At 37.6% G+C, this 15967-nt stretch overlaps 2 protein-coding genes across 2 annotated transcripts in view; both read left to right on the plus strand.

Annotated features, from left to right (window-relative positions):
- Positions 1–15967, plus strand: part of LOC140949281 (uncharacterized) — a 178400-nt gene that overhangs the window by 3611 nt on the left and 158822 nt on the right. The window lies entirely within an intron of this gene.
- Positions 6853–10059, plus strand: LOC140948237 (prolactin-releasing peptide receptor-like). Its single transcript, XM_073397460.1, has one exon. The coding sequence runs from the start codon at positions 7360–7362 to the stop codon at positions 8464–8466; it is 1107 nt and encodes a 368-aa protein (XP_073253561.1). The 5' UTR covers positions 6853–7359; the 3' UTR covers positions 8467–10059.

Genomic DNA, 15967 nt, shown 5'->3' on the forward strand with positions numbered 1-15967 from the left:
GGATTTTTATCCGGGGGGGTTTATACATCTTCGTAAGGGGTTTTAGTAAGGCTTATAAACGGAGGGACTTTAGCCGGGGGGGTTTATACATCTTCGTAAGGGGTTTTAGAAGAGCTTATAAATGGAGGGACTTTTTTCCGAGGGGGCTTTAGTTATGACCCGAATAGTGAAAGCTCTTCGAAACAACTACTGACTACTACCGACTACTGATTAAAGTACGTTTCGCTCTTACTGGTTCTTAATTAAGCTTAATTAAGCTTATAATCCAATGTATTTGTAGATGGGCCTATGACTGGAGGGGGGAGGGGGCTACGGTAACGAGAACGTCAAAAAAGCCATAGCTTCAGATTGGCCAAACAACAACTCTGCTGTTTTGTACATTTGTTTGCCGTCGTTGCAAGAATACGACGTAAAACTGCCCTATTTTCACACTTTCTGGAGCGGCGTGAACTCAAGACAACGATTTTCTTCTTCTTTTTCTGGACTTCGATTTTGTCCCTTAGAATTTAACTCCAAAAAAGTTCGCCAACATTTGTCAAATTAAACGAGAAGCGACGTTTTTGTAGCCGTCGCGGTATTAATCTCTCTAATCTTAAGTATTTAGGTCTACACATGTACCTGCCTAGCATGTTGACAATCATTGGCTGACATGGAATTTCCAATTACCAATTAAAACTCTTCAGAGACGGCTCTCATGAAGTCTTGATAATAAAAGGCTTAAATTTAAAGGAGGATTCTAATTCACAACGACGTAAAGTACAACAAAGTATGCTTCACCTTTGACAACTGCCGCTATCCTCAGACACACGCGTATTGTTAACACTGTTCACACTCGAGATAACATCAAAGAATTCTCAGGATAGAAGAAGGAGGTCTGTTCAACGCTGGCGAACAGGAGAGCCGCGATTTGTTGTCGGATTAACGCTGTTTTCATGAAACCCTTTTCTCGAATATCATATCAGGAAATAACGTTTCGTAAGTAGCAAAATATTTTAGGGCAAAGATTAATAAGGTTATAACGCCCTTCCTCGTGTCCCTTATCTCATATTCTTTCTAGTTACAGATAGCGATTGTATTTCACTAAATGTATGGAAACTATCACTGATGAGGACTTCCACTGCAGTGGAGTCAAAAATTGGGAATTCTTGGGGGAAAAGTGGTGAAAAAAACCTGTAGGTATCTAAACGTCGCATTTGTTGTTTGTAATGACCTTTAATATTTGTGGAGCCCGGCGTGCATATCAGAAATTCCGATTTATTCTATATAATCTAATAAACACAGAAGTTTTTTTTGTGAGGTTTATTAACAGTGGCTAAGACCGCCTGAAGACGTAAAGATCTGGACTAATCAAAATATCATTTTAAGGAGAGGGGGAGGTGGGGTGGGTGCGGCGGGAGTATCACGGCCTTCCTCATAGCCTGCATAGCAGGCGTCGAAAGGGGTAGGGGATAGTGAGGAAGGGAAGAAGGAAGGGGGATTAGGGGGAGTTAGGGGGGGAGGGAGGGAGGCTACCTTCCGTACAGGATCGACGATTTTTCGAAGAGATAGGCAAAGCGACCCCCCCCCCAAAAAAAAAAAACAAAACAAAACAAAACACAGAGATAATTCGTTCCCCGCAGAACTATAGAGAGTATACTTTTCGAAAATATCGACTCAAACATTTCTGTGAGTGCTGAAGAATGAATGTTGAAAACATCGGACTCGAGTCTTTATTATTTGCTGTTTTGTTAATACAGTTCGCTTAAAACATCGTTTGAAGCCGTAAAATTGAAGAAACTAAATCTGACTTGCTTTACTCGGAAAAGGGCAGTTTCGTGCAATTTCTCCGAAATAGTTTTTTAAAGATGGGAGAAATGAATTTGCTTTGCTTCAAAAGATAAGATAAAAAATGAATGATTTAAATATTATAAGTAAAGTACTTGGGCAGTCAACCGTAAACAAAAGTCCACATAATGGGCTTAAACGGATCATTAATAGGACATCAAGGGCATAGTGACAAGTTTCGTGTAAGCTCAAGTTAAGCTAAGTGGCCTTCACATGACATGAGACAGATACGTCACTCAAAGAATTCAAACAGACTGCCTCAAATATTATATATAACACGCATCTTTGGCTTGGAGTTTTCATTAGCAAAGTGGCAACTTTTACAAGTTCTGTCGCTGGGAACGAATACTGACTCCGCAAAAAGTGAAATGGCATTGTTGTAGCATCATTTGCCAGGTCTCTGAAGGTTTAAACGAGAGGTATGTATTTAAGTGGTAAGTTTTACAACACTGGCCACTGACGTGGCTACCATGTTGTTGAACCGCACATCAGTGAACGGCCAACATCGGATATCAATCCAAAGCTCTATTCTCTCAGTCCCAGCATAGATATTCAATTTACTTACGGTAAAAGTATTTAACTGTTCCGGACTATTCACGCAAATTCTTTACCTTTAAAAGACAAGGCTGTTCTCATTTGAAAAGTGTAGTACAATTTTAATAGACGCTTTCAGAGCCAAATATCGATAAAACGTCCTTGGTGCAAAATCAGTGTACATTATAGTCACGAAAATCTAGAACCTACGACTGAACTATTACTGCTATTAGGTGCATGAACAATGTGAAAGAGGCATCCTTAAAAACGTTCCATCTCTCTCTCTCTCTTTCTTTTTCTTCCAAGAGCCTCAGGCAAAAGTCAAAATCAGTTATGAAACGTTGAAGTCTTACTTGGTAAAATACCGCGAAACATATTGCACTCAAAGGAATATTGCCGGAGATTTTAATGTTCACATGTACACCATGGAAATTTCGTGCACAGACTAACTTTAAAAGTTAGAACTACTTTACATGTCTCCAGAAATCACCCAGGACAGTAAAAGGTCAAGAAACATTTAAAAGTAATGACTAAAACATTAGGAAATTAGAAGCTGGAATAAAGATAACCAAATGTCTAATTATTGTATTTCTTGGCGACTTTTTGAGCCTGTTCTTTTTTCCAGACAAATTCTTCGTGCATTCTTCGAACCTGAAATGTAACTTAGCCCCATTCTACAAAAATTTTCAATCTTTTGTATTTCTGGACATAACTCAGTAGAAACATTGCAAAATTAACGTCGAGTGATAATATATCAAATATCCAGCACGCAGGAATATTTAACCAGCTGCCCGAAGCATTTCCTTGTTATTCTTTATTTCTTTACATAATCTCTTGTTTGGCTCCGTTTTCCCGTGATTTTAATAAAAGCGCAAACGTCTAAATTTCCGGAAAAGGCGGCTAAAATAACAATTCAAGGCCATTTCACATTGGGAAACAAATATTTGTAAGCCGGGTACGTGGTTATCACACACTCTTTTCGGAACAGGTTGTTACGTCTAAACCAAATCCAAATTATATACACTCAAAATCGGGTTGATCGAATGATTTTGATACTGGCAAAATTTGTCGTTCTCAGGGTTCTCTCCCATCCGTCCTCTGAAGGAGAGATGGACAAGTAACCCTGGGAACGAGGAAAATGAGAGTGTGTCATAGGTGAAACGGCTTAGGTACATGTGACCTTGAAATGGAAACGCGCGAAAAAACAGAAAGAACAAACGAACTGAAATAGAGCGATTTGATTGGTTTATCGAACGGATCCAAACGCTCAAGTGAAAAACTTCATGCCCGAGAACTTTCTAGAAATAAACTGATACTTCGCTTTGACGTCACAGTGCAACACGATTGGCCAATCGAACAATGTCCTCTCCATATTAGGGTTTTCTTTAGCGGGAAAACGAAGAGGCCATGTTTTGATCTTTTCATCCATTGGCTGATAAAACAAATAGAGAACACTTACCGAAACCATTTTTCAAGGTCATACGAAAATCGCTCTAACATGAATCTCTATTGAATTACGTTCTCTCTCATTCTCTTTAAAATTTACCTGTTTTGTGTCTTCAACCTTGTACAGCTCAAAACTATAGACCTTCCTAGATACAGGGATTTTTATTCACATTGCGCGTTTCGATGTCTGAAAAATAAAACTGCCTAACCAAAGACGATGATTGGAAGTATGTAAAAGGCTAGAAAGACTCTCAAAAGAAAAAAAATAGTATTGATAAGAAAAAAATGCTTAACAGGGAAATAAACAAAACTTGACAACAACACAAAAACGATTTTAAACGAATATTTGCTAAGTTCTTTTAATTTTGTTATTAAACAATTATACTCATTAATCACGGTTCAAGGATTGATCGCAACCGAAAAATGCATTTTTTAATCTGTGAAACTAAACATTGAAACATGATTTCAATTGCAGTTCGTTTGTTGGACTATGCTCTGGGCGTTAAAAGATCCGGCAAAGACGTTTTAAAAATAAATTCGCTTAGGAAACTGTACGTGAGCAAATAACACTCATATGACGTCATCTTGAAAGATGTTTCATGTCATAAACATCTTTTTTTAGTCCCAAAACGTACATTATGTACGTAATTGTACGAGTATATTTTTTAACATTTACACGAACTTAAATATATTAGAAACGTTCACGCATTGATAAATGATTGTTTCGTTCTTGAAATTTACAAAAGAATTATGTTATTACGCATGTATAAGCGATAAAGTTTTAAGAAATTTCAGTGCAAAATAAAGTTCAATACCTTAAGTAAGTTTTTCAGTATTTTTAAAACCTTTCCCCCAACTCATGTCAATTAACCACGAGAAGCTCGGCTCCCTCTCCTCGCCCTATCCTTTCGCATTGTAGGATTGAACAGACGTAATTGAAGAGTTCGACGACTTGTTCTTCCCAACATACATGCTAAAAGCAATGAAAAAGAGAGATAAGATAATGACCTTTTTCGTGGGAGATAATTACAAAAGCTTATTAAACCCTTTCGTTGAACCTAATGCGACCTTTTTTCACCTGAGTGCCACAAGTCTTCTAGGTCAGTATGGGTGGTATTCAGTAAGTGACTTTTACAAAACAATTATTTGCACCGGAATAATTAGGAATCATATAGAATTGCAGGCTTCCTCTTCCGAAAACGTTTGTTTTTAGACAGAAATATATAAATACGTACTGCTGTAAAGCGGCGTTTGCGTTGAATCACGTCGAAAACCCCCAGGGGACTTAAAATTTACTTAAGAGAAGTGACATTCATAAACGTACTAAAAAGACCGCCGAAATTTTGTTTGCTGAAAATATTTCTACAGGTTATTACATTACCTAGCGTAAATGAATAACGAATTTGCTTTTAAGTTTGAATAATTCTTATAACCAGTTAGGTAGTAAAAAGTAATCGGTTATTGAAGGTAGTTTGAACCATGATTTTCGTCACTCATATTCTTTAGTTAAGTGATCAGTTCAATCTATCTGTGAATTCGTTCAAATTATTTTAATTTAATAGTTTTGAACTGCTGGCTGTGATTTAATTTCCGCTTTGAGGCCTGTTCGAGGTGCAATTATACAACGCCTTTTACAAATAAACAGACACTTTCTACTTAAATATGCCGCAATAACGTTAAAGCTTTTTAGTTTTGACGCTAGCAGCTGAGTAAAGAACGCCTGCTACACTTGATATCTTCCTAAAATCAGAATTTTTGTTTCGTTTTTGACGCAATGGTTGTTATCCGTCATATCTCAGTTCTACAAAATTAATGAAAATTGTGAAAACACACTCTGCAACGATAAAAATTGAATTCACTTTTGTATACAGAATTCCTGGTCATGACCGCCTTTTGCTTGCAAATGCAATGTTAGAAGTTAAGTCGCTCTTTCGAAATTTTTGGAGGTCTTTTAAAATTTATCAGTGCATTATGTTTAGTCTAGTTCAACTACGAAACAAGTTGCAGCATTCAAATCTCCTCCACACTTGCTGCTTTCAGGAAATGAAATAAATAAAAGATATGGGTGTTAAAGACTGAAAAATAACTCGACGAACAATTGCCCTCGTTTCTAACAGTTTAATTAAACACGAGAGAACTTGACCTAGCACGGAGTTGCTTCTTCATATCTTTTTTTTTACGTTTACGAGAGAACCAGTTGTAAATTATTCATACTCTATCGCTCGCTTTAAAGATTTGAATTTTAATAAACTTTGGAAACAATTTTTAGCTTGAGCGTTTTTGAAATATGTAACTCAGGGTTCCTGACTAATAAAGAGACAAATTTTCCTTAGTTGCGATTTTGCGATTTTACCCGGCTTTTTCACCGTGGTTAATTTGGAAGAAGCTGTATAAGCCGGTCTTAAATTAAAGAAAGTTCAACCCATACGATCAAATCCTTAATTCTTATGACTCAGTTATCATATTTGGAGAGTTTTACATGAAAATGTAGATATTTTTACCAATGGAAACTAACAGGAAGTGACTACTCCTTTTTGATGAACCGGCAAAATTTGATTGGATTGTCCTTTGTGGTTCGGCAACTTTGTGAAAATTGGAGTAATACATCTAAAAAGCTACATTTGACAGCATGTCAGAATTCAGTGATGTTTGCTTTCTTACAAACAATATTTTCAGTCTTTCTTCCGTTGTTTCACTTGCCCCAAATGGTTTCATTTTCAACAGCGCACATCCTCACGTATTAAAGAGACTTTTACCGGGCATTTTGATCTATTAAGAAAACTATACGTCTTAAATAGAGAGACTAATTTGCTTAGCTTATCTAAAACCATACACCTTGTATATTCATTTCCTTCAGTCAGCGCGTACATCTGTTTCCCAATATACAAACAGTTTTTCCCTGCGATAAGAAAAGATTAATTCACTAAATCTTTTTATCGGTCAAATAAAATTGTTCGCAAGTTAGCAAGAAATGTAGCTAACACCTCTAGCTTTATTAAATTACCAAATGTGCTAAAAGACAAAACCTAGTTGTTTTGAATTAATTTATCTTTGTTTGCATGTCACGCTAATGTTTCATTTTTTCCAAATAAAAAATATTTCGCCTCGAGCTTCGCGAGTCAATAAACGAAATTCGCCGACTTGTTTTCCGTCCTTTACTTGAGGTGGTGGCAATTTGACTATCTTTCAAGTGTTTCTTGGAGATGTTTGGCAAATTTACTTAAACCAGTGAGCTTAAACGTTTCCTTAATTATTGAACTCTTATTTCTCTAGTTTAAATGTCAAGTAATGAAAGAAAACTTTATCAATTTTACAAATCATTCCCTACGTCATTTGTTCAACGCACGTCCAAGGAATATCTTCAGTCGCAACACTAAGTTCATTCACATTGACGGCAGAGCAATTAATTTGGATAGGTTAAATCAAACAACACACATTATATAACGCACCTACGGCAAAAAAATTAGTCAGTGACTTTAATCTGACAAAGTCAAGGCAGCTGATCTTGCGGTAAGTCAAAACTGCATCTCCCGGGCTTACTACACAGAGGAAAATATGAATACAACCGTTTACGAAGGAGATTTTCGCTTTAATGGAACAGTGAACGGCAGCGGCGTTGCCTCGAACGCTACTTTATCGCCCACAGATGACCAACCGTACTCATTTCTTCTCGTCCTTCTTACAACATTGTTCTTCTCGCTAATCATCACCACTGGTCTTCTTGGGAACAGTTTTGTGATGGCGACTCTGACCCGTTGGCGAGAGATGCAGACACCATGTAATCTCCTGATCGCCAATATCTGCCTTGCTGACATTGCAGTTTGCGTTTTAGCAGCACCATTGAGGATCATCGAAATTTTTCGTGGGTGGATCTTTGGTGACGTGATGTGTTATGTTTTGACTCCTCTCCAAGATGTCTTCGTGGTGATCTCCGTCATCACGCATACCGTGATCGCGTTGGAAAGACATCGAGCCATCGTCTCTCCGTTCAAGCCAAAGATGACCCTAAAGCGAGTAAAGACTACAGTGTTGGTGATTTGGTTTGCTAGTTATGTGACAGCCGGTGTACCGATGGTAATCTTTCTTAAGAACCAACTGGCTGGAGACGGTAATTACTACTGTTTCCCAGTTTTTACTGAGGACAGTTATCGAATCGCATACGAGATGTATCTCGTGGTTTTGTTCATTACCTCTCCTCTGCTGCTGCAGTGCGTAGTGTACTTTGATATCATCCGTGTTCTCAAAGCCAAGGACGAAATTCATGTGCGATGCAAATCCTTTAAGTCAAACAGCTCACAAAGGAAATTCCTCAATGACCGTATCCAACAGAAAAAGCGTCTAGTGAGAATGTTAATAGTGCTCATGGTGGTTTTTCAAATATGTTATCTTCCCCGCGGGGTGATAATGTTGATGAGTGAGTTCATACCCGATATAATTATCAGAACAGAATTTATGTATGTAGAACTCATAACTTTGGCGATGTTTTACCTCAAGCACGTTATAAACCCGTTGATACTCTGGGCTATGAGCAATGATTTTAGGGCCGGCTGTTGGAACATTTGTTCCTCTGGTGACGAACAGCTATCTTTTAGAGGAAGTCGCCGTAGTTCCTCAAGCTATCGGGTAAAAAACAAAAGGAGACTGCAATCTTTAGAAAAGTGATTAATGCATGTTTTCTAACAATCAACTGCTTCCAGCCCCTCTTTTTAACAACTTAATTTAATTCTTACTGACCGGGTCTGATCGTCTTTGCTGTATCTCTAATTTTTGTGATTTGAGCGGGACATGTTGTGATTTTTATTCATTAGTTCTAAGTGAAAGACTTAGATCAAGAACTTGCTCCAAAAAATGTGTTTATACAAGTCTTTTTAATACCCGTGTATCATCATATCGTCCCTTTTCCTAAGAATACTCGAGATAAAGATGAGTAGCAAATATTGCAATTAAGACTGAAGTATCTATGAGCTAATTATTGAGCTCAGATACCGATTTGAATAGCCAACTTCTGTAGGATTTCTCTGAAAGAGCCGGGAAGGCTTTCGGTTAACAATCGTGATCAGTGACAAATGAACTCACCGTGAACCCAACGAAAGAGCATTTATTTAATAAGGCTTTAGTAGGTCTGATAAAAAAACTTAACAAAACTTGCATGTTACATATAATTTTATGTAGTCGACAATTTATGAATTATAAGTTAGACTCAGTTGCCTTAGCCGTTTTATAGAAACGTTTTTACACTCGTAGACAAGTAGGAAGCAACATTTGTTGGTCGTTGAAGTTTTGATTGTAGTAGCTCTTAAATGTTCTTCAAGGAGAATTAAGCTATCACGGTCTAGCTGTAAAAAAGAAGCTAATAAACGATTTCCTAAGTTAGGAAGTTTGATGAGTAGATGTGATTACAATTATGGATTGAAGGAAGTAAAGTCAATTAGTTTGTCTGATGAAAGTTTGTTCCAATGTGAATATTATGATATATTTTGATCTTGTAAAATAAATGAAGAATAATTTGCATGCGTATGTTATGATCGCACTAAAGAACGTGCTAATTTCATATTTTAAGAACTATCGCATAGAATAGTAAATTGAAGTAGTTTTACATACTTGTCAGTAATCAATAAATATATAAAATAAGAAATTTGTAACGCATGTTTCAGTTGTAAAACTAAAATGGCCCATCTTGTGTGTCCAAACTGAAAACAAAAGATAGAGCCCGAGAGCCAAGAGAAAGAGGAAAAAAGTAAACAATTAAAACAGCAATAACAAAAGAAAGCGTCGATTAACATGTTGATATTTCAAAAAACAAAAAAAAAACGGATAAAAGATACAAAGGGACATTCAAACCAAATCCATCATTAAACGTTTAGCTCTTTGAAAATCTGTTTCAAAAGATAGCACCGCTTTTTGGCGAGGATGCGCGCAGACAAAAAACTGACTGGCATTTTTTGCATTGAGGAACCGTTGGTGTTAAAACAAAAATTACGCACTGATTACATAAAGTTTCCTAAATGTGTTTTGTATCTGATAATGCTGTAGGGAAGAAAACAAGAGCGAAATACGAAGTGATGAGAATGCTTAGAAAAATGAGTCATTGACTTAAACTAAAGCCCGGTCAAAATGTTGAAATGATTATTTACTTTTTGACCCTGGTCTCCGTCTAGAAAGATGAATCTGAGAACAAATTAAAATTGCGCTTTTTAAAGAGTTATCGCCTCGGCGAAACAAAACAATTTTAGCAATGTTTGCTTCCAATTTTAATAACAGCTCACAAAAACTTATCCCTTTGCATTTTCTTAAAAACAAAAACAGGTGTTTTTTCAAAGGCCCCAGAAGTTTCGGAGAGCTTCGGGGGTGCTTTAATTTTCATAATTTGTTTACTCTGATATAGCATCCCTACCACTAGCTGCGTTACTGTCTAAATTAAAATAGGAGTGTTTCAAAATATATTTTTACCAGTCTTTGCACACTTTTCTTAAAAAAAAACCCTGGTAGTTTTAGCTTACAAACCCTGAGCTTTAGTAGTTGGAACTTATGACTCCCGAAGAAATCCCCAATGATGCGTCCGAAGCCTTTACTATAAATATCAACTTTCGTTGCCTGATAATCGATTGTTTGCTCGTTGACTAAGATCTTCAGTATCAGAAAATAATAAATACAAACACTATTTTTTCTCTTTGAGTCCGTCGTGAGCCGAAGTCCACGATTGCGGCGCGATTGTCTAAGGAAACTGAGGAGCTCTAAAATTAGCTGCCACTAATTAATTTCCCAAATTAAATTAGGCGGTTAGCTTTAAGTTTTATTGAATGTTGTTGCCATTAGTGTCTTAAGTGAAACTAATCGCGTGCCGAAAATAGCCAATAGCATGGAGTCTAGCCTGCGAGCAAGTTCTCCGGGGCGCTCTGGCGGCGGAGCGGGAAAAGGAAGGAGAGCTTGCAACGGGTGTCAATTAAACGCGAGCTCGCGGGTCAATTTTTTTTTTTCAAATGCTGTTTTAGGGTAAGGATTGACACTAACCCTAACCCTAACCCTGGTCCCGGTCCCGACTCCGAACCCGCGTTTTACTGACATCCGCTTGCAACTACGTCTCCGAAATTTGAATTCCACCTACAATTCCCCTGTGGCTTCCCGTCGACTGAGCTGTCAGATTTCCGCAAATCAGGTAGTCTGCTACACAGCCGTTTTTAGTTTCGTGGGAGGAGCGTTGCGTGACGATACTAAAAACGGCTGTGTAGCAGACTACAAATCAGGGGGAAGCGAAAACGAGCGCGGATGTAAACAAACATTGAAAAACAATTGTCAAGGGTAATGACGTCATTACTTATGTCATCTCCGCCAATCAGCATTTCGCATCGACTTTTCGATGCATATATTCAAATTCCAGAGACGCAGTTGCAAATTTCTCCTTCCTTTTCCCGCCCCGTCGCCAGAGCGCCCCGGAGAGTTTGCTCACAGGCTACAATATGTCACCAAACTCGCCTTCACCGACCATACTGCATGTGACCTAACTTGATGATCTAAAGATTTCGGAGCTAAGTGGAAAGAAGGAAGAAATAAAGGCCACGAACTTCAAAGTAGACTGGATCAAGGCCTGTGAGAAATTTATAAGAAAAGTCACAAAGCTGGAACCAGTTTAGTTTGAAATCTTTAAGCATGTAATTTGGAAAAGTTTTCTTCCGTTCGGAAAGGTCATGCACTATTGTCCTTTCTTAGCTTTTCTTACCCATCACATCAGTTTAAACCACCCCGTTCACACTAGTATATCGACGCGTAACACAGTTCTGTTGGTGATTAGCCGTGTGTCTACACCAGAACCATCTGCTTTAGCGAATTATTGTTGACAGTTTTTGCCTTATCAACATACGCTTATCATTCCACAAAGCTATAATAACAGCTCTGTAGCCGTAATTTGATCTCCAAAAACAGTGTAGTTTTGGAGATAGTCTCTTTTAAAAACCCGAAATTTAACAAAAAATATATAAGCTCATCTAAGATTTTGCCACCCAGCAATTTCGTAGTTTAAGTTTTGGACAAACTCGTTTCCAGGGTCCTCTCCTCGAGTTCGTCACGTTAGAAAAACTGTCTTTATGACACGTGAGACCAATATGGCAGTTAAAATGGTCGTGATGGGGCGTTTTTATGTGGTTTCTAGGATGATTGCTTGTTCTTAATATTTAATGCTTTTGAACGTAGCCGAGTATCACTGCCGCGTCGTGCTATAACACTGACTGTATCATCGATCATTGAAGAAGGCCAAAATTTTCGTTTACCATGTGCTCTTCGTTCCACCCTGACCGCTAGAACCACTGGAACAATTGTTATTTCAGCATCTATCCCGGCTGACAGATGAGCGTTGCAGCGTTTTCAAGTAGAGCGGCCATGCGCGTCCAGCGTCATAGTGCTGACTAGGGAACAGTAATGTGGCAGAAATTAAAACGTTGTGTGGATGCGAACCTCTATTATACGTGTTCACAAGTATTCTGCAAGAAATCAGAGAATTAGTTGGGAGGGGCGTACTACCATTTTAGTTTTCGGTGATGTTCATTGGGCGCAATAGTATGCAGTATGCAAATTAAGGTAACAGAAGTCTCTGTGCATGCCGATAGGAGATCAATGTGAGCCGAACTCAGAAGGGAAGGACGGAAGAGAAAAGGGCCTCTGTCCCCCGAGAGCTTGCACGCAGGCTAGGGAAATTAATCAAAGTAAACTATGGGGAACTCGTGGATGCAATGTTTCATAGAAAAATTCCGGCTGCTGTAAAGAAAGCATTAATGCTTACCGAGAGAAATACACGTGTTCGTGACATGGTTTTTACAACAACGCACTACACATCTAGTTAAATAAAATGAATAGCTTCAGTCTCTTGCAGCGTTCTTGGACAATTTGTCTCCCCAAAGAAGCGATTGTTTTTTTCTAAACAAACCTTAAGTTTTTAAGAACTACTTGATATTAGATGAGTGCTGGTAACATCTTAATGGTAGCATTGTTTTAAAAGAAAACTGTCGCGACTTATTTGGGATATTCTTGGCGTCTAAACTATGAATATTTCTTTTTCATTTACTGTAATGTCATGTTAGTACATGCAGTATATCATTTGCTTGTTCATGCACAGTTTTTTTAACCATGGGAAATAATTTCATTTAAATGTTTGTTTTCATCACTGAATGTCACTTCCCACGATATATTTTGATTGTCATATTTGAATTTTTTAATTTTTTATATTGTATTCAAGTCTATTAGCTTTTAAAAATTATTCACCACGGGTTTTCCATAGGACATCTTGTTTGTTGGCAGATAGAGAACAAGGCGTTTCTCATATAACGAAAACATTATATTTGTTTTGTTGCGCGCCCCTGTAGAACAAGGACAACAGCGAGTCATCGTGTACTTTTATTATAAACTAATTTACTGTTGACCACCCAGCTGCCTTCGACAAATTTCAGAAACAGCGAAAAAGATAGAAGAGCAAACAATTTTTTTACAATATAATAAACCCAGCACGACGTTTGAGTGAAATCTAGTGAAAATTGATTTCGCTACTCTTGCGGTCGACATAGACACCTGGTGAAACCGCGATTGAACCCTTGAAGGTTCAAGTCAAAACGATTTCTCCAGATGAAAATAAACTCGGAGCGGCCAATTTTAATACAATGTTTGCACCTTAATACAATTTGAGGTAAGCCCTTCGGAGTGTTAACATATCATCCAATTCAATCTCAACCGAATTTAATCAGAGGTCATCAAAAGCCCTAAACAGAGCACCTGTATAGTGACAAAATTCAATTATTCGCGGTTGGGTACTTGCTTCGATTGCGTTTTAACATTTTCCAAGAAGTTTTCTGCTTCAAGCGCGTCCGATTTAACCTGTATAAAAAAACTTTCATCATCAAAATTGAGAGCGGCATTTTAGTGGACAGAAAGGATTTACATTTATCTGAATCAGTGACAAACAATCATTTTTACTTGCCTTCTTCAAGTTTAAAGAATAGAGGAAAGAAATTTCAACCGCAAAAACTGTAAGTTTTGGTATTTAATGTTCTAAAAACTCGGTTTTTTTGTTTATTTTCGTTTGTATGACTGTACAATCTTTGCCTTTTCACCTTTATTGTACATTCTAAAACGAAATATTCGAATTAACTTTCAGGGTAGAATCGTAAGTGTTGCAAATTGCGTGAAGTTGTGTTTCTTCTTGACTTATTCAACTGGGAGGGCCCTTATCCGCCATGTTGCCACAACGTATTGTGTCCAGAGTTCTGATCTAGATCATTGCTGGTTTTGCTTAAGGGTGGAAAGGTTACCTGAGCTGCGAAAAACCTCAGGTACATTTGGAGAAAAAAAAAATGTTAAGCTTAGGTTTCAGCGTTTTCTATGCAACGTGGTGTTTAAACGGGGGGGATTCACGACAGGTATAATGCAAGAAATGACGCATGCTGAACACAACAACTACTGATTGACACTATTAAAACTTTTCGGCCAAGTTATTCTGTTTGCATTTTCTGGTCTTTTATAAAACACAAGCCTGCATTTAGGGTAGCCATTTGCAACAATGATTGATATTCGTTTCATTTTTTAGTAAGTGAATCAAAGCTGATTTTTGCTCGGGTACACTCTTACGTTCTAACAGGGTGCGGTTCATGTTGACCAAAACACGAGTAGGTTTTTTTCCTTTTTTGCTTTGGGTATCTGACAAGGAAAAGTTTTGATCACATCTGCAGTTGTTAAATATTTTATGTCTCGAACACAAACAGAAGGATTTGATGTAATCCGCCTTTTTACATGTTATTTTATTTTCTCTTGGCGCGCAGCTACATGAATCCAAGTCGATTTTCTTGTGGTAGAAACTGAAAGGTCATGAAAAATGAAGAGATAATTAGGTATGGCTTGTGGTGCATTTTCGTATTTTAACTGGACAGTGATGGTTTGATTTCATTTAATACACAATTTCTTCCGCCGATTAAGCGATAAAGCTAAAATTCATGAGGTAGTGAAGAGTCTGGTTTGCGATATACATCCGGTCTGTTAGCCCGCCAAAAACAGCCCTAGGTTTCTAAATTGTATATGAAGATAATATTTTACTCTAGAATAAAAAAGGAAGTAGGATATATCTAGAAGGGGTGGGGGAAGGGGTCGGGGGGCAGAGAAAATTCTCCGAGCAAACGTTTTCAGTTGATTTCATTCTCTGAGCCAAGAGTCTGCCAGACAAACTGATCAGTTTGGGTGTAGTTCATACAAGAAAGTCTTGATTTCTGGTCTAATAAAGCCGTGTTTCATATAAGCTAGCCTTGCATGATGTATCGCTCATGTGTATATCTGAGTTCAAGTTATTCAGAAAAAGATACATACGGTGGCAATTGTTCATTGTAAAAATTTCATTTTAAAAAGGCAGGAAATTGAAAATATTGCAGGAAGTAAGAGGAAAATTTATTGGGAGCTCTTTTATAACGTACACGAAAACAAGAAGCACGTAATCAAAAGTTAACCAACAAAGTTAATATAATTATGGTCCATTACTGGTACCATTTCTTTTTCACAGTATGGATTCTTAATATTTTGCATTTTCATTAAAATAATGGCTTTGTTTGATTTTCTTTGTTCTATAAAGTTGGTAATATATATTCCTTTTCTTTTTTCAACACTTCGCACTATAAATCTTTTGGGCCAATTTAAATTTTGTTTTTGCCAAAAAGGTATTATTCATTAAAATGCGGTTGTATGTTAAAAAGACAAAGTGTGCAAATTTTAAAAAAACTGTGGCTTAGCTTTAGCAGAGGACATAAAAAAAGTTAAGGTTGATTTACGTTTTGATCGTAAAACAACGCCTTTGGTATCTTTTTTTGTTACTGGCTATTTTATTTTTACAAGTGACGCTTGATAAAGCTACGTCCGCACGTTGTAAACTCCTGCAAACGACGGAACAATATTTATGAGACTCTTATATCCGTTTAAGAACTGATTATCTATCCAGGAGTTCCAAGATGGTGGGGCGTGAGATAAATCGACGTACGCGGGGAAAACGATGGACGACCGTGGGGCGAAATTTGCGACCTTCGCTTTTTGTAACATTGTTATATGGTGCGCGTGCACGCGAAACGCTTAGTTATGCTTTTGTTTCCCCATTAAAATGCCCAACCTTAATGCTCCATTTTCCCGTAGTCCACCAAAAAGTCAC

This window comes from Porites lutea, chromosome 9 (assembly GCF_958299795.1).
Source record: "Porites lutea chromosome 9, jaPorLute2.1, whole genome shotgun sequence".
NCBI lineage: Eukaryota > Metazoa > Cnidaria > Anthozoa > Scleractinia > Poritidae > Porites > Porites lutea.

Excerpts from the sequence above, each read along its gene's own strand:
- LOC140948237 (XM_073397460.1), top strand. The coding sequence starts at position 7,360 with ATGAATACAACCGTTTACGAAGGAGATTTTCGCTTTAATGGAACAGTG.